Raw genomic sequence first — 22,385 nt, forward strand, 5'->3', positions numbered from 1 at the left:
CTTCTCGTGCCTCATTGTGCGACCCGATACGATGCATGATTCATACTGCGAGATCTCTTAGATTTCACAGGAAAAGCGGTCACGTGGTGCGATGCACACCTACCGCACCGGGCAAAAGACCTCACATGGGCGAGGTATGTACATGTGTGTGCTTTGTGCTGAGACACGTATCCTCCGGTGAGGTGAGTCAAAAGGGAAATCATCCATTGTTTTACACTGAACTGTTTCATTAGAACTCTCATATGTATTCATGGTTTTCATGGTTATACTCCCCTTCTGCCACTATCGGTGATGTGTGTGATTAATAGTGTGCATCCCCTCTCAAGGCTGCGTTAACAAGCTGCCGGGGTGTAAGCATCTGCATGTGACTGTGGGAGTGCATTAGCGTGCAAACTGAATGACCAAGCAGATACGCAACCTTCCTGTGACAAAGACAAATAGAGGGCTAAATCTGACTTCCACTTATAGAAGTACTGGACAGAGAGTTCTGGGAAAAGCGTAAGCAGGCGAGGAACCCATATTACGCTTTGAGACATTTACTCTGACCCTGAAGGAGCTGCTGTGAATGAACAATGACTGTGGGCGAACAGAGGGCTTCACATTCACAACCGTGCTCATGGGCAATTGATTTCGTAAGAGGGCGAAAGGATTCTAGATCAAATGATGAGAAGAAGGGGCTCCCAATAGACAAACTAACATAAAAAAACCTTATTATGAAGGTTACAGATTTAAATATATCTTCCTGGAAGTGCACTTGTCTGATATCAGATATCCTAATTACCCTAATTCAAATAGTATCACTAACATCGAAACCAACTGACACGGATTTACGAGTTAGTCAGCAGTTTCATTATATAATCTTTATTGCCTGAAGTCATGTAAAGTTGGGTTACGTTTTTCGTGTTTCCTAGGGTTACATATTGTTGCTCTACCAGTGTATAAACACAAGACAATTAGAGCATCACCCACATTTACCTGCCGTCTTCCTGAAAATAAGGGTTTGACAGCGCAGTGACAAGGAACACCTTTAGCCTGAGGGCGTCCACACACTTACACGAGCAAGAGCGCACACACTCGTGTGGAGACAGAAAGACAAACATATACTGCAGACACAATGTGCCTCAATTTGTAAAGCAAGACTCAGAAGCAGCAGCAAACAAAGAGCACATTTATGGAGGTTGACGCCACAAGACAGCGAGTCAGGCAGGTGAGAGGAGCCAAAGCGTTTTGAATAACCATCAGCGATGCCAGGCCGTGAGGATATGGGGTAATTTGATTTCCGGTGGGAGATGATAACAACAGTTAACAGCCATGCCTGAGGGGAAACTCTCTGGAAAGGTACAGTGACATTGGGAGTAGGTGAAAATGAAGAAAGACAAAATGAGGAGAATATGCACTCCTGCCAGGTGCAAACTAAACTGTGGGGACTGCATTAGAGTAATTAGAGCTGAGGTGGATTTGGATTCAATCTGGTTATGCATTCATCTTAGTATCTGCAAAAAAAAACCACTGCAACACTTTTAATAGAGCCTCTGGGGAGAGCATCAACAGATCAGCAGCACAAATCCTTTGACATTTCATTAAGGGAAGAGTGTTTCAAGTAGGAGGGGCGGGGGTAGAGAACAGGCATGTGGCGTGAAAGCAGTCGGAAGGGGACTGAAGTGCTGAAGGGATGAGGTTGCAGTGATTGGAGGACAATTTAAGTGGAGAGCGGAGTGACCTTTTATGGACAGAATGAATGACAGGACGTCAGGTTGGAAGGAAAACAGCTTTGTGCGTGGGCTGGAGGTTTCATAAGGGGCAAACACGTGCAGACAGTTTCCACATTCGTACATGTACAATGAAAATTAATCTGCAACAAAATGCTTCATTGTTTAAGTAATTTAAAGCTATTTTCAAGGAAAAATGTCACAACAGACCTTAAAATCTTACCTATGATCATGTAAGATTTCAAGGTTTACGTGAGAACTGAATATCTTTAACGTTTTACAGGCCCAGTGATCAATAGATTAATCAACAAAACATTCAAATTATGAAGAAATGGTTGGTTGCGTGCCCCAATGTTGAGTACAAGTCAAGACTACTCAGTTCATGTTAATATGTATCCATGCCTGACATGAGTGGCTACTTGTTGAGTATGGATGAAGGGTCCAAAGGGAGTGGAACACTGAATATGTACTTAAACGACAAGTATTCTCGGAGGGGAAGCGGCCAAGTGCTTGTTAAACAACTAACGGTAAGCCTTTCTGTTTATAAGTGCTTGTGTTTACCTGTGGTGGCCGTTCAGGAATGGGTTCATTGCGCAGGGCTTGCAGGGCCTTCATGGCAGCGCTGTGTCTGGCTGCTTGGCGGGTGCGTCCCTCTCCGATGAACTCATGACTCCCCACAGACAGCTGCACATAGAAGATCTTAGGAACAGGATAATGGTACCTGGAAATGAACGAAGCAACAAAGGGAAAAAAGGGAATGTTAAGATTTGGTTTATTTGGTATGTTAAAATAAAAATACATGACATATATACAAAAAGCAAGGGAAGAGAGAGGCTCTGAGTTTATAAGCCAAGATATCAATTCACACCGTTTACACCGTTCCCAAATTAAAGGCCCACCACTTCATCAGGGTCAATTACTACACAATGGACTGTTGGCCAACCACTTGACTAATGTCTTGCTATTGAATCTGAGCTCAGGGATGCCAAACAAAGCACAGGGACATATATATCCTCTGCTCTTTCTTCTGGCCCCGAACATAGATTTTCCTCTCTTTCTTTGGGCCCTGACAGAGCGGGACTGAGCTGTCACCGAGTAGATTTAGAGGTCTGCGAGTCCGCGTGTGTGATACCCCCTCCTGGGTCAGGGGGAGAAGGGCTGAGAATGTCTGCCGGATCGAGGACAAGGAAAGAGAAATAGTGGGAAAGCTAACAAGAGGAGAGGGTAATCCAAACTTTTTTAATATCCGTCTCCCTGTACTCGTTCTTCTCTGCCAGACTACTCTTACATTCAGAAGGACATACAGGAAACATGTAGTAGACGCAAATGGATAGCGGCAGCAGCAGCAGCTGAGATTTATGGAATCCTGAATGGAGTCTGGTGCCAAAACATTTTAAATATTTTCATGTGTGATTAAGGCACTGGGCTTATAATGAGACAGTGAAAATCAATAGTTTGTGAAATGTAGAAGAAAATTAAAACAAGCTTTTCAGAAATGCAGCTGTGTGTACTGCTACAGCAAAACATCCTACTTGGCACGGCAGCAGCCGTGAGATGCGGGATTTAATACTTGATAGGAATTTGGGCAGACATGCAAATTTCAAAGCCCAAAAGTGAAAGAGAAAACAAGAGCGACAGTATAATTTTGAGCCAAACTACCCACTGTGAACATCCCTCAGACTTTACAGACTGACTCACTTTCAATTTTACCACCAGATGATTTGGCTGAATTGTCGGCTTACGTAGAACCTATTTCAGCATCTGAACCAGGGGTGTTCAAACTTTTTCCCTTGAAAGTTCATAACCGAAACTTAACGGTCCTATAGTTCCGACTTTGCCTTAAGTGACCGACTTTGTGCCCAGTGTCCCTCTCATCAACATGCTCATATTATGAAAAATAACGAATAATTTGCGTTTAATAATAATAAGCGTTTTTACCTCAAATAATGAAACGACATTAAAGAGAAAAAAACAAACAAAAAAAAAACATTAAAAGTACAATATGTCTCTTCTGCCACTAGGTGGCTCTGTGTCAATGTTGCAGAGCCGCTGCTCAGCTGCTAAGAGCTGGCCAGAGATTCAGGTGAAGAGCCTGACCCTCTGGAGAATAAACACCGGGAGTCACATTGGATTCTGCCCTGCTCTGGAGCCATTTACAGATGGGAGGATAGCTCAGAGATTACTTCGTAACTTTTGGGATTACTCACGTTTATCAACCTGACAATGCTCGCTATCGTTAGCTCATGGCTAATGTACAATAAAGTAATCTGGCTGTTTGGGGTGGATAAAAACTGCATGCGTAATCCCAATAAACGCAAATGATCGCTTTCCTTGTTAGAATTTGATGTGACTCGGGCACAAATGTTCACAGATGAGGTAACATTTTAAAGTTTTATTCATGTTAGGTTTAGTTGGTTCACCTATTTCCCTCTCCCAGAAGTAGTGATGTGTGAATTTCTACATATTATATCTTTAAATGTTTCTTTCACTACAAATATTTTGTGGGCCAAATTAAACCTTATGGTTCCTTAGGGCAGTCCTAATCTAAACAAGAGCTTGTAGCATTGTTACTTAGTTACTTTGATGAGTAAAGCGTTATCACAACTGATAGAAATCATGGCAAAAACTCAGAAAATAAGTCCCAAGTTGAAATAAACTGGAATCAACCTTCAAGTGGACTAAGTTCCCCAGAATCTGACTCTTTACTAACAGTAAGTCTTAAAGCAACAAAGTGTGACTGGAGAGAGCTGCTTGTTGAGTCACATTCCCGGGTCCCCGAATACCGGCGCTTGGGTTTTCCAAGTGTTGGTATTCGTCTTTCTCAAGATTTGCTTTAAAAGTTACGTAAAGTTGCTTTAACAGCACATCTGTTCCTTTCCTTAATATCTCCTCCCCTCTTCCTCTTACGTCTTCCTCAATCTCCTGCTCAGCAGGCCTAACAATGAGTCAGCGTTTTACTCCCAGAAATTCGGCAGGTCTTCCTCCAGCCCACAGCCCTCCTCTCATCCGTCTGCTCTCAGCTCCTCCTGGCCACGGGAGCCTTGCCTGGGCGGGGGCCTGCCTGGCCCTCGCACGTCAAGTGTGGCCCCAGGGTCTCAGAGGACATGCCAAGTGCAACATGGGCTCCAGCCAACAGCGCTGAGCTGAGATGGGAGCAGCTGGGGCTGGAGCGCCGAGTACAGGTGCAGAGAGGAGGAGAGAGAGAGAAGGATAAGAAAGAGAGAGGAGGAGGGAGACTGAAGGGGAGAGAGAGGGAAGTAAAGAAAGAGAGAAGAGAGAGGGGGACATGGAGGGAGGCCTGTGGGAGACCCTACTCCACAACGTGGGAAAGTAGTGGCTTACACACAAGCGAGGCAGCCAAGAGCACAGGCGAGCACACGCACACACATCAAAATCGTGCAGATAAAAAAAAGGCAGGGAAAATCACGTCAGCGCTCCGTGGCCAGTACAAAAATCAGCACATGCTGGCTGGATATGCCTGGACTGTGTTATCAATTATTATTTTTGTTATTATTACTACAGAGAGGGAACTGGACCAGGACACCTGTAGGGAGGGTGTGGACACTGCTGCAAGGGAAGAAAGGAAAAAGAAAAAAACACCGTGTCTGTCTGATGATGTGAGTGTGTGTTTGGTGCATCTGCTGGGAATACCACGACTCAATCAAATGATAACTCATCAGTTTTTAGTCGTGAGTAACAAATGGAACTTTGAGATCAGAGGCTTCCCTGCAGCTCTCTTTCATGTGGGCCACATTACTCAAGGTTACTGATTCATCTTAATCATTCAAAGACTCGTGCGTGAAGACACACAGGCACACAGAGACATTCAAAGGTGAGCCCACACACAGTCCTACTGGGGACGGGAGATAGGGTATTGCAATTATTACAGAATGACAGGGTGACATTTGGACTGGAAACTATTTTCTCCTGTGGCATCGAAAACTATTTCCCATCTGAAAACAGCTCACACTTTCTCACTGTATGTGGTATACTTGTTCCTAAGATGAGCGAGCAGATTATCTTGACATTTTCACCATTTTGCAACATCTTTTCATTCACAGCAGCAGGTAGTGCCACTAGATCCATCAGGGATGTGTGCGATTAGTCAACTAGTTGATTAAACAATCACTACCCTCCGCCACCATTTTTTAATCATGTAAACATTTAATATTAATAATAATAATAATTACATACTGACATACTGTAATTTACACTGAAATGTCATGTGTTATAGTCAACTGTTGCTTTATAAAAAATGAGCATCCACTAATAATGTTAACAATGATGCTTCACTGTTGCATGTAAGATGTAATAAACACAGTATTTTCCAACAATGTTTAACCTTATAGAGTAAGTTGTGCTTGATTTTCACTGTTTTCTGAATGCTTGCTCACTTTTAGACGTGATGGTTACCCTCCTGCATCATTTTCAGTACATATACAGTGATGACTGTCGTTCCATTTCTTAAAATGGCGAGCAATGCTTCAATGGAAGCAACTGAAAATGGCGGTTGCCAGTAACTGAACACATGACATTCAGATGGAAGTGTATAGGAAGCGGTGAAGATTTCAATAGCTTTGGCTGGCAGACTTATGCCGACCGCAGCGATCAAAACCAAATGCTGTACTTCCTTTAAGTCATAAACCTGCCATTTTGTCCATGAGAACACATCAAATTCAGTTTTGTGTGGGATATATTGCCCTCCTTAATCTGCCAAGTCAGCTGTGGTTGTTAAGAGACCCCAGTGAGACCCCACTCATTATTCATTTATTTTCAAACAGGCTACTCCTTAAGGTATGTAATATATTAACATTTCATGTGCATGCATCTAATTTTTTGATGATGTTGCACAACAACATTATTACCTCCACCAAGGAGGTCACGTTTTCACCCGTGTCCGTTGATTTGTTTGTTGGTTGGTTGGCAGGATCACAAAAAAACCTACTGAACGCATTTCCACAAAACTTAAATGGAGGACGGGTCTCAGCCCAGAGGAGACCCCATTAACTTTCTTTAACATTGCGAAATAGGGAACTTTTCTGCATTTTCATTCATTTCTTACAGAATAATGCATATATCTTGATTAACAATCAGGCGTATTGAAGTGGCTGGTATGTATTAGAGAGTACAAAAGGGGACTGTTGTGTGCTCTACTGAGTGCCACTGTAGTTTAAAGTGTAAGTGATCTTTGAATGGGTGTGCTTGTGCATTTTAAAGCACAGTCTTCGATTTTTTGTCGTCACTTTCTGCCTTGGACTGGTGCTTTGATAATGTATTTCAAAATTCGTTGTGCGATGGTGCTGTCATTCTGTCTGGTCTGTGTTATTGAGTTCTTTGATTTTGTGCCTCATCTGTTGTGCTTTGTTGGTGTACTCTACTTAGAAAAATCAATAAAAACAAAAATGTAATGCAACAATAAAACGCTGTGATGGTGCCACTTCTCTAAATCAAAACAAACTGTGAAAAAGAGGAGCCTTGATCGCAGCCAGGGACAATAAGTCGAAATAAAAAGCAGATTTTGCAAAGCGAACGAGTTGGGAAATGTGTTTTTAGCAGAAGCACTATGGTAGCTGTCTAGTGTATTCTGATGGTGTGTAAATGAGGGTCTTAATAGCAGTCACATTGTTGGATATTGGGCTAAAATATCTTAGACTGTATGAATTTTGACATGGACTAAATTAGCATTTCTCACAATAGGATCACCACCTTTTGTCTGGGATTGCACAAAATGTTTATGTTATGTTTATATTTATTTTAGTGCAGTTTAGCTCATCACTCATCCACTTTCAAGATGGTGGAACAGTGTAAAAATTGGCATTGGATAAATGTGTCATTCATATCTGTATACTTTGATTTCTTGATGTGTAAATCAGTGAGAAACACTCATATTTCATTCACCATTGCCCTCTAAGGGTAAACAAGTCAGAAAACAGTAACTCATTATGGTTGCACGTCTTTTTACATAATAGTGGTCCAGCATTCAATTGTGTAGTCCTGTTTTGATTAAAAGGCGTGCTACTGGTAAAAGCCTTTAAGTAATTAATGCATACTTGTGGGTAGATCTTGTATTGAGGATTGAAACATATGTACTCCACTACCAAAAAGAGCAGCCGACTGGAGAAACTGGGCCAACCAAACACAGACAAATAACCGGACAGGAATGAGGGGGCGTACTGGCCCACTTTGCCTCCCAGCGTCACTAGGCTTGACCACCAAGACATCTACTGGCCACACATGCAAACACAAGTGCTTGTATGCATTAAACCACGATTACACACACACACGCATAAACACGCAGAACTGACTCAGAGCCTCGTAAAGGGGACGGGGCTGCGCTGGGAGCAAAAGGGTGACAAAGATTTGGGAAATGCAATAACTTGGACAGGCTCACTCCTCCAACAGCTGCACTTTCTTCCAATCTCCTGTCAGACCTCTACTTGTTTTCTCTCCCTCCCAACTTCCATATTTCATTCCCTTTGTCCATCACTGATTGCTTTCCTTCTCTTCTGCCTCACGCAACTGCTAATGTAGAAAATACATGGCGGTGTGAGAAAACAGCCCACGTAGTCAAGTAAACATAGTGCTCAAAACACCAACTGTCATGATGTTTGGAGGGGGTTGTATTCAAAGTTGCTTGGACCCTGTCGGAGGTCAGAAACCACTTATCCACATGGGAGGATTGGATTCAGTGTGATGGTGGAGCTGTGGTTTCATATAAATTACTTCTTTGTCAGTCTTTTGTTAAGCGATATTTTCCCATGTCATACACGAAACAGAGAAAGACACGGTAAAGTTGTTTCAACAGGAAAATGCGCTGAAGTGCCCTTTAAGGTGCCCTTCCAGTGCAGAAAATTTGATTACGTGCCCTCTAGGGTGCCACAGCTCTCTCTTCACTATAAATATGTCACAACTTTCTGTGCATTAGAGCCCCACCACATACAGCTGGTACCATTTTATTTTTCTGCCCCGGCCACTCAAACATCCTGAGTCCGCCACTGGGTGTAGACGTAGGCGTTTGTGTACTTCCAATTTGTTGTGACCGTGCCACAAGCTACGAGGCGTTGCCGCATGTGTGGAAGGTGTTTTCCAAGTGGATTCCGGACGAACTGGCCTTCACAGTTTCTGCAGCTGTACGTTTTGCATTTGGGAGTATAATAAAGGCAAAGGTGGTGTGTTGGCCATTGAGCCTGATGAGACCTGGTAGCAACGAAATGTTGCCGTTCTCAGTGCAAAAACTCTCTGCTTTCTTCTGAAAAGACCATGACAGCAACTTCAGTGGGTCACAGAAACACCAAGAGCCTTTAAAACGTCAACTAAACTGACAATCAATAGTGCACACATTGACACAAAGTCAATTATAGTATGAGAGTGTAATAATTAATAAACTGTAACTGTACAGAAACAAAAACTATGCTGTTAGTTAAAGCTACTAGAAGGACCTTTCATTTTTGTTGATTCTGGCGGCCTCTATGGACAGAAGATGACGATGGTGAAACAAAGTTTGTTTGCATTAGTGCATTACTGTACTATCAGACTACAGAGCAGCTTCTTTCCTCAGGCTGTGAAAATCTGCCATAAAAACTGGCTTTGATTATATGACTTGATAAAACCCGATAAGTCGAATCCGACCTGGTGACAGGCGTTAAGAATAACTACTGTAATTGCTCAGAAATTGTGGTCGTGTTTGCGTAGCTTCAAACAGTGTTTAGCTCCAGGTGATTATTATTCAACAGTTCCAAGAAAGACAGAGAAAGTGTGAAAAAGTTGTTTGAAAGTGGCAACAAACAGGTTTAGTGATAATGAGAAATTGTGTGCGCGATGTGAGAAACCACAGCTGTCCCCCTGGGGCAGCTCTGACTCAAACAGGCAGTGTTGCATTAGATTGTGAATCTTGTGGTGATTAAAACTTTTCGAATCTTCAAAGTTACCAACACGGATCAAATCAGTGTAAAATGGCACTGTGTAAAATGTGTAAAAGTCAATATTTTGTGTTGACTCACTATCCAAGACTTTCCACCGGTCACTTATAGCTCTCATTTTACAGTTCAGTATAACCAAACCTTACATTCTGTAGGTTTTCCTTGAAGTCTGTCATGGGAGCAATGTATTTCCACTTCATATCCCTTCAGTGTAATGAAGTGCTGTGGTGGCAGACAGCTGGTGTCTACGCTCATATCACTGCCTTTACCGACAACAGCTAATTATCAAGAATTGCCTACAGACGCTGGGCATAAAACAGAGGTTTCATAACTTATTTTAATTAAATTGTCCAATCTGACAGTGCTCATTGTTTTTACTGTTTGTTGTGGTTTCATTTTTTAACTAGAGATAAAAGCTCTCTTTGTGCGAGCTCTGTAATCAGTGCGCTGCCTCTGTGTCCTGCTTCCATGACTGGCTCACGAGAAGTCACAGCCCCGTGTAAACCGACCCCGGCTCTCCTGTCACACTTTATTGCCGAGTCATGGCCGTACATCAAGTATTGTTTCCAACCATGATAGACTTTAAGTGCTGTAACTGACAGGTAGCACGCTATAGACAAAAAACTAAAGGGGGTTACTACATGAAGAAAAAACAAGGGCTGATATCATTATGCTGCAATAAAAGCAACCGCTGGAAAATAGCATTATCCTCTAATCATCTGACCGAAAACAGGCACTGCATGAATATCAGAAAAATATCAGTGAGTAATAGACGACCTGCCAGCATGAGCAAAGCAAATTACGCCATGTGTACATTTATGCGACACTGCAAAAGAAAAAAACACTTCTTAACCCTCGTGCCCTTCTAGTGCCAACTGTTAAGACTTGGCTGGCTGAGAGGAACGGCTGGCTGGGGATCAGTCTAAAAATCAGACCCTGCTGTCCTCATTAAGAATATTAGATTGTGACCTGCTGTTTTATGTTCATTGTCATGAAGAAGGGAAAACGAGATGAAAAAAACAAAAAAACACCTCCGTGCCATTTTCTAAAAAAATACAATATGAATTTGTTATTGCCAAATTGTTCTGACTTGATTGCTTTGCAAGAAGCCTCCAACTTATTTTCTTCCCTGTTTTTTGGTCCTTCAGTCAGTTGCTTCCAATCAGTCCCTCTGAAATTAGTTGCAACAACATCACTGTGCAGTCCAGACTGAATGTGATGAATGCCAATCTGAAGATTGTATTTGACTTTTAGTGTATTTTTATTAGAAGACAAATATAACAAAGGTAGTGTACTTTGTGTAAAGCACAACTGTGTCCAAGTGAATTTAATTCTCACCTATGGGCACTGAAGGGGTGTGTCAACTTGCTGTTGGAAAAGCTGGTACAGGTGTATCGATAGCCAAGTAAAACAAGTATTGAGAACAGCAGACATGGCGAAAAAAGAAAAGAAAAGAAAAAACAGCCAATTTAGTGACTAAAAAATACGCTAATTAGTCAATTTATTAAGAGCTGGCACATTCTAGTTCATTTGGTTCAATTCTCTTTACTTCTTTAGTCTGATTCATTCAAGGTCAGATGAGAACAATGCCACAGAAACTCAGATAAGCAAGAAACTACCACACTGAAACACCCTCAAAATGTGTGATTTCATTTTGAGCTGAAGTGTGGTTTTCTTTTGCTGAGAACGCAACACAAACCTATTAGACGATGTTAAATACAGTTGCTCAGATTCCCTTATTTCCTTGTCGGCTCTCATCTGGTAGGACCACCAAAGAAGAAGTGCAGCATCACTTAACAGAACAAACTTTGTTTTGACTTTCCCTGCTCTGTAAAGTATTATAATGATGCACGATGACAGGCCTCCTAACAGGAATATGGCAGTGTAAACTCTGAAAGGCATCCAACAGTGTGTCTGCTGCTGGGATGATGCAAACCAAAGTACACTAAGTACATATTTGTGATAAATTTCTTCCAGTGAGACATCCAACCACACACGACTGATTAGTGATTGTGGTGTGACATGGGTTTAACTTAGGAAACAGTTTCCCAAGAAAAGGGAACCTGTCCTCCCTCTCAGAATTACAGAAACCGAGGCAAAGTATGTAAACTCACAACAACAGCTGCAAAATGATGCCATTTACAAAAAAGGGTGAGCCCAAGAGTTTGAATCACAAACCACTCTGGCAAGTGCTGAGAAGCCGTCAAGGTACAGTAGCCAGGATTTGCCAACAGAGGGGATTAAGGTGATAAAATTGCCGCTATGCTGCAGAGATGATGCGCCGGGAAATAGGAGATTGGTGCGTGCCGACAAGTTAGCGTGCGTTCTCTTGACGGCTCAGCAATGATACTGCACAGCGACCCAGGTGGTGAGAAAATTCATTTTGAATACTACAAAAAAAAAACAAGGGTTGAATTTCTTGGGAAAAGGTATAAGTGCATGTTGTGTATTCTTTACAAACATACAGATCACATACAGTTCTTAGAAACCCACCTAGTCGTCTGACTTTCTACCGATGCAACCTGCTTCATACGTAGTGTTCTCAGGTTCATTTTTACATTCAATACATCAAGGCAAAAGAGGAGAGGAGGACACACAGGGATACACAAACACCAAACTCCACTCAGAGGAGAGGAGATGAAAGGAGAGACCAGACTTCTGTGTCACTGAGTCTGTTAAGCACAAATCATTCTGAGCATTTGTTTATGTTGGACCTGTATTCCACTCCTCCACCCCCACCAGTGCACTCAATAAAACACAGCTTTATGAGTTTACACCCATTTGTACAATTTGGACAGATTATCCTTTGTTCTGGCATGTCGCCGATGGTGATTTAGGAACGATCAGAGGAGATGCATCTTGATTTACTGATGTACGCAGATACATTGCCATTTTTTGTGTAATAAAAAGTTATTCCCCTGAAGTTTCTACCTTGTGGGCTTTGGCAGCTCCCTTTTGTTTTTGGACAGCGGTGATGATGGGGCGGATAAGAGAAACCATATCTGTGGCATGCTTGAGTGGACGCAAGAGCACACAGTGTCCCCATTAGGCAGTATGGGACTGTACAGCCCAACAGGGACCGTAAGCTATATGCAAAAAATTAACTTGAGTGAGAGAAAGTGAGCAAAAAGAAAAAAAAAGAAAAGAAAAAGAAAGGCCAGGGCATGTGTGAAGGGGACCTCACAGTATAATCTGATATCTCTACATAGGAGGAGATGAGAGCAAGTTTTGAATATAGAAAAGCGCTCATGGGCAGATTTGCCTTTTAAGTGAGCAGGGTTGGTCCAATTAGAGATGTACATGACAAAGTACACCTGTGCATGTGTGCGTGCTCTTTTGAGTGTGTGTGTGCGCGTGTGTGTGCGTGGGTTTTGCTGTCTGGTGTTATTCTGATGCCCTGTAGGCATGAGAAAGGTATTCATTTTTCAAGGATAAGTATCTTTCCATGGCAACTGTCTCTTTATATGTCTTTCACGAGCATGTACATACACACACTGCGTCACTAAGGCATATGCTCTTGTGTCATTGATTTTACAAGGACACAGCCATGTAGTTATAAGGCTAACCTAGAATGCAGCCATAGTGCATTTAACACTTTATGTGCAAAATTCAAAAGCCAAACTTAGCAATCAGTCATGTATTTAACATTATTGATATCTGTATGTTATGTTTTTCATTGAAAAATACTAGTGTGGCTTAAGATTGGTTTCAGGTCACAATGCATGCAGAAGGCACTAGATTTATACTGACAACATGAAGACAACAGCTCATAAAACGGAAAAAAAGCTGATGATCAAGCCACAAATAGACAATAAATCACCAACTGAAGTGTTTATAAAAACAATCCTACTTTTAATTATGAATTTTGATGATGATATCCACACGTTTTTTTTAATACTCCAAACCCTAGCCTAAACAGGTTGTTCATTCCCAGATTTTTTTCATTTAACCTGTATTAACTGATTTGTTGGCCATTTGGGGGCAGCACCACTAGCTATACTACAACAGTGGCATATTACCATCACATAAAGTTGATATGGCCAATGTGCCAAACACATTCAGATGACACGGACGCATACATCTGCAGTCAAGTCTGATATTCACTCTCCTTTTTACTCTGGTTTGGTCTCGAACAACTCTTGGGAAAAACTTCTGTTTATACAGCAGCGTAATGTCACTTTTACACCAAAATTAGTGCATATATTTAACGTGGGCAACCTCACTAAAAATAGGCGATGAACAGGGAACAAGTTTGCCCCTCCGTTCGAACAGGAACATAATAAAACAGCATGGATGCCACGGATAATGTTACAGTGGTTACTTTTTTACTTCTTTTGATTCAATCACACTTACACAAACTTACGGCAAATGAATGGCGTTCGAGTGCTGCTTGAACGGAGACAAATGGAAAACTATTTACACACCAACGTCCAAAACTTCAAACCGCATCATTGCATCGCGCCGGAATAGGGGTGACAGTTACCGTGTCCACCGGAGTGTCATGTTTCCATCATGGCGGAACGGAGCCGTTAAATACCTGTGACCACTGCAGTTAGTTGACATTCTGAATCAACACAGACTGGACCCTTTTTCACTGAAGACAAAAGCCAGATGTAAGTGGGCTTTTAGGGAATACCTTCACTGGCCAGTCTCTACCTTTGTCTGTCTGCTGTATGCTACTGGGCAGGTGGCATACAGTGTTGATTTTTTTATTTTTTATTATATATGCTCCTATTGGTGTACAATTCCAGACTAGTCAACACTACATTACTGTAGTGACAGAAACCTCCTCTCGGTTTCCTGCAGAGAAAGCAGTGACGACCAGCTCGGTATCTCAACATCATCACAGGAGGAAATGTCACAGAGCAAAGCACCCCCAGTCATTCAGCCCACTATTCTTCCAGCTGACACAACGTATATGGTCATAACCAAATGAGGGCCCGGTGCAGGTGGGCGGCTTCTGACTGCTCTGCTTTGCTCCAACAGGGAAAGTCCTATCCAAATTCCAACTCTGACAGAATGCAGGATGCAGGCGCCCCCACCCCCCTGGGATCAGAGCAGCAAGGGGAAAGATGGGAGCGCCATGGATAGACGGCTGGGTGAGCCCAGTTGAGTCATCGGAATCAGGTGTTCCAACGATAACACGCAAGTCTGGGATTGTCCACACACGGCTGACGTAACCACATTTCTTGATAACAAAAATATTTCCTTGATTCAATAATTATTTATGTGAATCATTTGGGCTGAATTTTCATATAATGTTACACAGCAGCTCAGTAACTGATTGAATAAGCTGAAAAACATCTATCATTCAGAGCACGTTCCAGAGTTTCTGTTGCCTGTCCCCGTGCTGTCCCGGACAGATGTTAGAAAATTCTGGTCAAATATTGTCAGTTCATTGAGCTAAAGAACAATTCACAGAGACCGCTGAGCATCAACAGATGTAAAGGCTCAGTATTTGAGATGCTGGGAATGAGACTCAACAATCACCTATTTTTCTCAAGAATGGCTTACTGACCTTATGCAATTCAGATTGTGCTTAAAGAGAATTATTTTCACTGGACAATATAGCTGGAGAAATTAAAATATGTTGGACGGATTTTACTGATAAAAAACGGTCGTTACCAAATAACAGAAACTCTGACATTTCCAGTACTTGAGCATGAACAATGGTATGGTTCTGACAACAGAGATGTATCTCTTATTTAACGCTGACTTGGATGGTCAGAAATTATGCGCAGGCCCTTCGCCATAAATAAGATTCATTAAGACGCTGATAAATGCACATTTCATATTATCGCCATATTTTCTCATCAGGGCACTTTCTGAATGAATCAATACTGGTCTTTGTGGTGATTAGAGCGCTGATGGATCAGAGCCAGGCTGCCCTATTAATGGTCTGATTCTCCATCAACATGACTCCGGATCACTCTTATTCATCATAATAGGTAAGGACATGGGCATATGGAAACCTTCGTTTCCCCGCAGCATCATTAAGGTGACTGATTATAGATATGGCCTGCCACTCCGCCACATAGTCAGTCGTCTGATGAACAGAATTCATATTCAGAAGGTCTCGCTTTCATTAATCCGGGGCTCGACTACACTGAAAGAAAGAGACCTGATGAAAACATAAGTGACCTTGGGATAATATATACTCCTGTGGCTTTTCTGTTGCACACACACACACATCCCCTCACCCCACTCTCTTCCTTACAAAGTGGCATAAGAAAACAAAACAGACCATGAGAAATAGACACGGCCTGTCTCTTAGAAACTCATCACTGTGACGTATGACATTGACAGACAGATGCTGGAAAACAGATTTTCTCCTCTACCCCACAGACATTCGTCTTTCACCCCCTGTTTGTTCCTGCATGGATCAAATAGTGGAAGATGTGAGCCAGATGCTAGACTGTCTGCTGACGAGACTCGCTGTTACCCAACACTGCAACTGATTCACTGACTTCTTCTGGCAACATATCCACATTTTTAAAATAAATCCCACACATTTGGCATCAGAACACCTTAGCACAGGGCTTTAATGAGCCAAAGTTTACATAAAAAGCTAAACAGACATGCAGCCTTGTCTGTCGGGTCTCCTGTTTTTAGTGCTTTTAATGAGAAAAGCTTTGCATGTAAACACTACAGATTACACTGCAGAGATCCATACTTATGAAACCTGTATTAAACTCACTATATTCTTACCTTGCCTGTTACAAAATGGGTGCTCAATCACCTTAGAAAGGCAGCGCTACGGGATTTTTAAAATGAGGAAACACTGCCATCTGGAGGGGGATCATTACGTCTCCGGAAAATAACTCCATGCATATAAACTTATGCAGAATACTGGATTTATGGTATTTGCCATGGCTCTGGAGCGACACTGCTCTGTAAACTGTATCCACACAACTTATTTCACTTTGCATCTGTGTTTAAAACGATATCATAATATTTAGAAGACTAAAAAAACACCATAAACTACTAGATTTAAATATTTATATTAGGCTGACATTTCATTAAACTAGTAACAAAATCTAAGCCTATCATTTTAAGACATGAAACTGTGACAACATTTATGCCTCGCCTACTAAACACAGGGAAAAGATGTACCCATTTATCTTCCACAACACTCTTTAGAATAGTTTCTGATTTTCTTGAAGTTGTCTCAGAGACACAAAAAGTGGCCACAGTGTACCTGGATCTTGTGTTAGGTAAGTCGACACATCCAAATTCCTGAAAAACATTCCTTCACTGAGGGATCATTAATTGCACCTCTGTGGCATTTTTATGGAGTTTTGGAAATGGCTGGATGGCTCCAGTAAAAAAAAAAAAAAAAACAGGCAAAGAAAGGAAGTTGACAGAGACTGAGTGCAAAGGGACCCCATGAGGGCACCACATTCATCAGCTTAGAAAACATATGGAGTGGAGGGCCACGTCTGACACACATCTGAGCCAGTGGGATCAAAGAAACAATGCAGTTTGAGGCCATCCAAAATATATCAAGACCATGTCCGCACTATAACGGATGAATCTTAAAGCTCATTTATATTTGTGTTAGTTTAGCATCCTTAACGAGTATGTGGGTGCTTGCTTGCCATATGCGAGTCTTTATTGTAAAATCTGAACATCAATAGTCAATAGAACATAAATGGTTAAACTTTAGCTGTTTAAGCCAGAGCTTGACAGCTGACCAGCAGCAAGTTTATTGACTGTTGCCGAGGCAACCAGTGTGTGATACGTCACATGTAAACAGAGAATGAATGAGAAAGATTAAAGCGTTCATCGATTTTTTTATTTTTAACTGAAAGTAGAAGGAAATTAGGGTAGGGAAGTATTTTATACTGATAATGAATAATAAACTGATAAGAATGGGAGATATCGAATGAACACCGTCATCACCCTCATAAAGACGTTATCATTTCAATAGTTTTATAAAGAATATCTTAAGTTTATTATGGTTCCATTGGCTTATTAATTTTTAATGTACATATCTCGTGAATGCAGGATTATTATTATTATATAATGAAATGTATTATTGTGATTTTATTAGCCTACCGTAGTTTAAATGAATGTCTAGTGTATTCATGATTATTTTGAAATATTGTATTTTTAAAATAATACTGTGATTTTTGTGTTTTTTACATTATTATTACTACTGTACAGTATCATTTGTATTTCTCTAAATAAAATTACCTTTACTATGATATGAGATTTTGGTCATATGGCACATTCCTAGATGCAGTAGTGCAAAGTAGTTTGTCAACTGAATCTACCGATTGTTGAAACAAAAACTCAGTGTCGCTAAATAGCTATGGGACTGAAATGGTCAGCAGTTCAGTTTTTGGAGCTCACCTTTGGTTGAACATCCCTCTGAAGTTGTAGTTAGCTCTGTAGTTGGGCATGGGCTTGGGATCCAAAGGTCTGTAGATAGCTGGCTCCCCTCTCTTCATGGCTAGACCGTTCAGCTCCACTGTGGGTGTTATACTGCCTGTATAACAGAAATCTGTAGTTAAATACCAAGAGTTAAAAAATTGATTGAGCTCCAGCTTCATCACTTTTCACACTGGTGCACCTAAATTTTTCATCCAGGTTCAGCAGCACGTAACTTTAGGTGCACCTAATAATACATTCAAAGACTGTAAACAGGAATAAAAGTTGCAAATATAACTTTACTTCAATACACAAAACAAGAAATGGCGATTTAAAGAAATTATCTGCTTTATTTCAGGCGCACCAGTGTGACCAATGAAAATGTTAAATCTCACTTGACAGAATTTTGGGTGCATGTGCAGCCAAAATAGTCGCACACTATTAATAACTGAGGTTACCAAAAAAATTAAAAAATGTTTCTAAATCTCCAAATTCACTTTTTAAATTATAACACAGGAGCATCAACTGACTTGACAAGTTAAAATATGAGGATGTTTGTATTCAATCTAAACTGCAGAACTTTCCTACCTGTCCGACTGCTAATCCCACAGCTCCCCACTGTTGTTGCATAACCTATCACAGGGCTTTCTTAATCCCATTAAGAGGTTGACTATGAGGTCTTTCACTACAACAATGCCATAGAGGGCAGGGGAGGTAAGACAGGCTAGTGGTATTAATTTGGCCAGAGACAAAAACATAAGCCTGCACTTAGGCTTTATTGAGAGGGTCTGTGCTAGCTTTGGTCTGAACATGGATTATCTAAATATAGCCAGTGGTTTGAGGGTTACACCTGGAAACCAAAGTCCTCCAGGTGAAAATTAAAAATCCTGAAGCTCTCCATTAATAATTCACCCTTAACCTTCCCCCTCTTCTTTATGATTACACAGGCACATGGGAAGTAGTGACGTCCCAAAGTAAAACACTGCTTTCTGAAGTGACTTTAGAGGCTACCTCCAACTGGATATACTTTATTTCACATTTAGCTCTAGAAAAAAAAAGGACAGTAGAGGGCAGTAATGCAACCTGAAAGAACAGCTCCGATGTTCATGAATGCTTGGACCATAACACCGAATTGGAAAACCGCTTCAGGCATCCACAACATGACTCAACATATTTAGTAAAACTTTCTGCATCAGCTTGTTTGTTGAACAGTTACATGATACAGAGAGGTCAGACAAGAATTACGTTTTGTAACAACACAAAACATTTTTTAATTCTGTGTTGAATGCTGGTGAATTCGGTTTGAGATGTCATTGATACCTGGCCCAACATGCTACAGTTAACGTCTGTTAATGTCAACTCAAGGCTAGCTGGAATATTTTGCACTGATAGCACTACCAATGACTGGCTTTAAGCAGCACTGTTGCTCTTAAACATCTCGCCCCATCAACTGCATGTCCACGGGTCCTATGTGTGCACGTGTATTACACACACCACACCTTCACTTTCATATCTTATCGCGGCTTCTGTTAGCTGTCAGCTTGCGATTATGCATACACAGTATGTAACAAGTAATGTGCAATTCCATAAATTACTACTATTATTACCACCTCATCGACTCTCACACATTTAAGTGACAATGCTGCATAACTTATATGCTCTTTGTTCAACCCCTAGATCACACAGTAGCTTACATACAATGTAACTGTCTTTTTTCGTGATGCTATTTCAAAGTGCATACATCTTCTTAATCAAAAATGCATGTCTGATGTGAGCAACACTTTCACTGAGTTTACATTGGGGACTTAATTCACCTGTTGGGCCACAGACTAAAGATGACAGCTTGATGACTATATAGACTAGGCCAAGCAGGAGCATCAGATAGGTTGGACTATCGTGTTTGACTGTGTATCTTTAAACATTACAGTTACGGCTGAAAATGACAGAAATAAAAAAGTTTGCTGATGTCAAAGACCTCCGCTATGCAAATCGACTACCCAGAAGTGCCTGTTGTTGTACTTAGCATAGTTAAAATACAGAATCAATAGTAGGAGCTGCAATCAACTTTCCTGCTCTGAAAATTAAACTTACTATTTATATCCTTAATGAGAAGCTTAACACTTTTTTTCTGACAGGTCATTATTTTTTCGTCTTGATTTGTCTGGCTACTGCTGGAAGCATCTGTTATCAGCTGCTGAAGCTGAGGCACAGCACAAGTAAAAGTGTTTCTATTTTCAATTTCTCAGTTAATTAAAAGTATTACACCTAAAGTAGACATGGATTAGTGGTGTTTGCACCATAGTTGGTCTCCATTTACACAAACTATTTCACACTTCCGGCATTTAGAGCAACACTGATGACAAACTTGTTTTTCTTTTACCAATTCGATCTGCCGTTAAATTATTTTGCACCTGTATAATACCAGCTATTAGGGGCCTAGTACATTAGTAACAATTGGTTTTAATGTAATCCTTCTTAGTCAACACTACAATGTGATTTCATTGGGGCTGCTGTACCTGGGTTGCTGTTGATGTCCACTTTAGGGGAGCGGGGCGCTGGCCTGGGAAGGATACTCTCGTCCAGCGCTTTGGCGGCTGTGGAGTGCTGGGCCTTTTTAATGCTGGTGCCCTCTGCCTCCCACACCTGCTCCCCAAGAGTCAGCTGCACCGTGAAGATCTGGAACAGTGAAGCCCAGAGGGAGAGACATCACCCGACAGAACATTTTTACCAACATCCCTCTGGAACTGTATTCTGCATGACCGATATTCATTCGTGAAAAGTACTCAAAAACCTGAAGCATCATCACAGGAGGAAATGCTATAAATAAACATGTGATGGCTCAACATGAATGTAAGTTTAACTACTGTTTGCTCATTTCAAAATACAACTCAACATAATCCCGAGACTTTCTGAATCAAGTGGTTTAAACTTTCACAATAGGTACTTTTGTAGTCGTGCCACCGTGACTCATTTTATGAAAGAGATGTGCCCACTCCTTACCTTAGCATGTGCAGGGCCTCTCTCATTGAGGAGCTTGTACTGTGGTTGGATCCTATTGAAACGGGCTAACTCATTCACCAAACACATTGGAGTTTTCTCTTTAGGGTTTGCCATGTTTTCCTGGGGTGGGCCTGAAACAGAGCACAGTGGAATATATGGTACACTGAGCAACAGGGTTACAGAACCAGAGACAGAAACACATACATGGACAATGATCATGTATTAAAAGGTGCGCTATGTAGTTTCGGGGAAGAATTTTAATCAAAAGAGAAAAATCTTAATTAAATGACTTTTTTACCAATTGAAACTGAATAAACAAAATGATCCGAAAGGACAACACAATCTCATACTGCTTTACTTTGTTTAATATTTGGCGGACCCTGCCAACTTTCTAGCTTCCAACAGTGTTCTGGGACCTTATTGTCCTCTGAGAACAGCTTGTTCATTCAGTTATGGAAAAATAAATATTTCTGAGTTTGTATTATTACCTCATTAATATTGTAAATATCGAAATTCTGAGTTTAAATTTCTTCTCCAAAACTATAAAGTGCCCTTTTTTATGATAATGGTTATATTTTGATAAAGTGTAACATCACGTCTGGAATGGGATATTCATTTATTGTAGCATGCATCTCTTGCAGCATTTACATGACAGAAATGCTGTATAACACATGTAATTCTCACATCAAGGGACAAAATTCAAAACACTCACTACACAAATGAGCCAATTTGTAGAAGAGGCACGATCACTTATTCAAGAAATATTCATTCGTTAGCAGATGGGCAGGGGCTCCGGTGTGTTCTTTTAATTTCTCTGAAAGCTACAGGATCTTACAGGCTAGTTCTTGTGATTCGAGGCTTATAGTGAAATCAGTTTAATGATGAGAAATATTACCAGGGTTATCAGTACTTTAAGATTATACCTATGGGCAGTGGGGAGGTAAGGGGCTGCAGGTCTTTTATCTTTTTGTTTGATATCTTTTTTTTCTTTTATAGAGCAACACATTACACATGCAGCTATAACACTTGGCCGCTGGTGAGTGTAACCCTTCACCACTGACAATTGACCTCTATCCAAAGCAAGTCAAGAATAGAAAAGACAGGTCTTAAAATAGCGAGGTCTATTCTGATGATATGATTTTATTTGTAGTTTGAATTAATATGCTCTCTTGACATACAAGTAATATGCTGATATGACAACCACGGCTACACAGTAACTTTCCAATGCTAGCACATTTACAGCATTGAAACACTTCTTCTCTTTTACTTTTCGAACTGGAGGATGTACAGTAGATGAGAAATAAATACTTCATTATTTATTATCATTAAAATGAACTAATTATCATGGCTATTAATGGACCACTTAATTTCCCCTGAAGGGAAA

General features: G+C 41.0%; 1 protein-coding gene across 2 annotated transcripts in view; it reads right to left on the reverse strand.

The window, feature by feature from the left end:
• stau2 (staufen double-stranded RNA binding protein 2) overlaps positions 1 to 22,385 on the reverse strand; it is an 87,921-nt gene that overhangs the window by 63,497 nt on the left and 2,039 nt on the right. The window contains exons 3-6 of one of the 2 annotated variants that reach the window (XM_084340613.1): positions 21,002 to 21,132; positions 20,518 to 20,677; positions 17,984 to 18,119; positions 2,271 to 2,430 (exon numbers count right to left, since the gene is read on the reverse strand). In XM_084340613.1, coding sequence (XP_084196739.1) covers positions 2,271 to 2,430; positions 17,984 to 18,119; positions 20,518 to 20,677; positions 21,002 to 21,132 — 587 coding nt within the window. Of the gene's footprint in view, positions 1 to 2,270; positions 2,431 to 17,983; positions 18,135 to 20,517; positions 20,678 to 21,001; positions 21,133 to 22,385 lie in introns of both variants that reach the window. The other variant, XM_084340612.1, reaches the window with a different exon arrangement.

The sequence above is a fragment of the Pagrus pagrus genome (assembly GCF_965226575.1).
Source record: "Pagrus pagrus genome assembly, chromosome: 20".
Lineage (NCBI taxonomy): Eukaryota > Metazoa > Chordata > Actinopteri > Spariformes > Sparidae > Pagrus > Pagrus pagrus.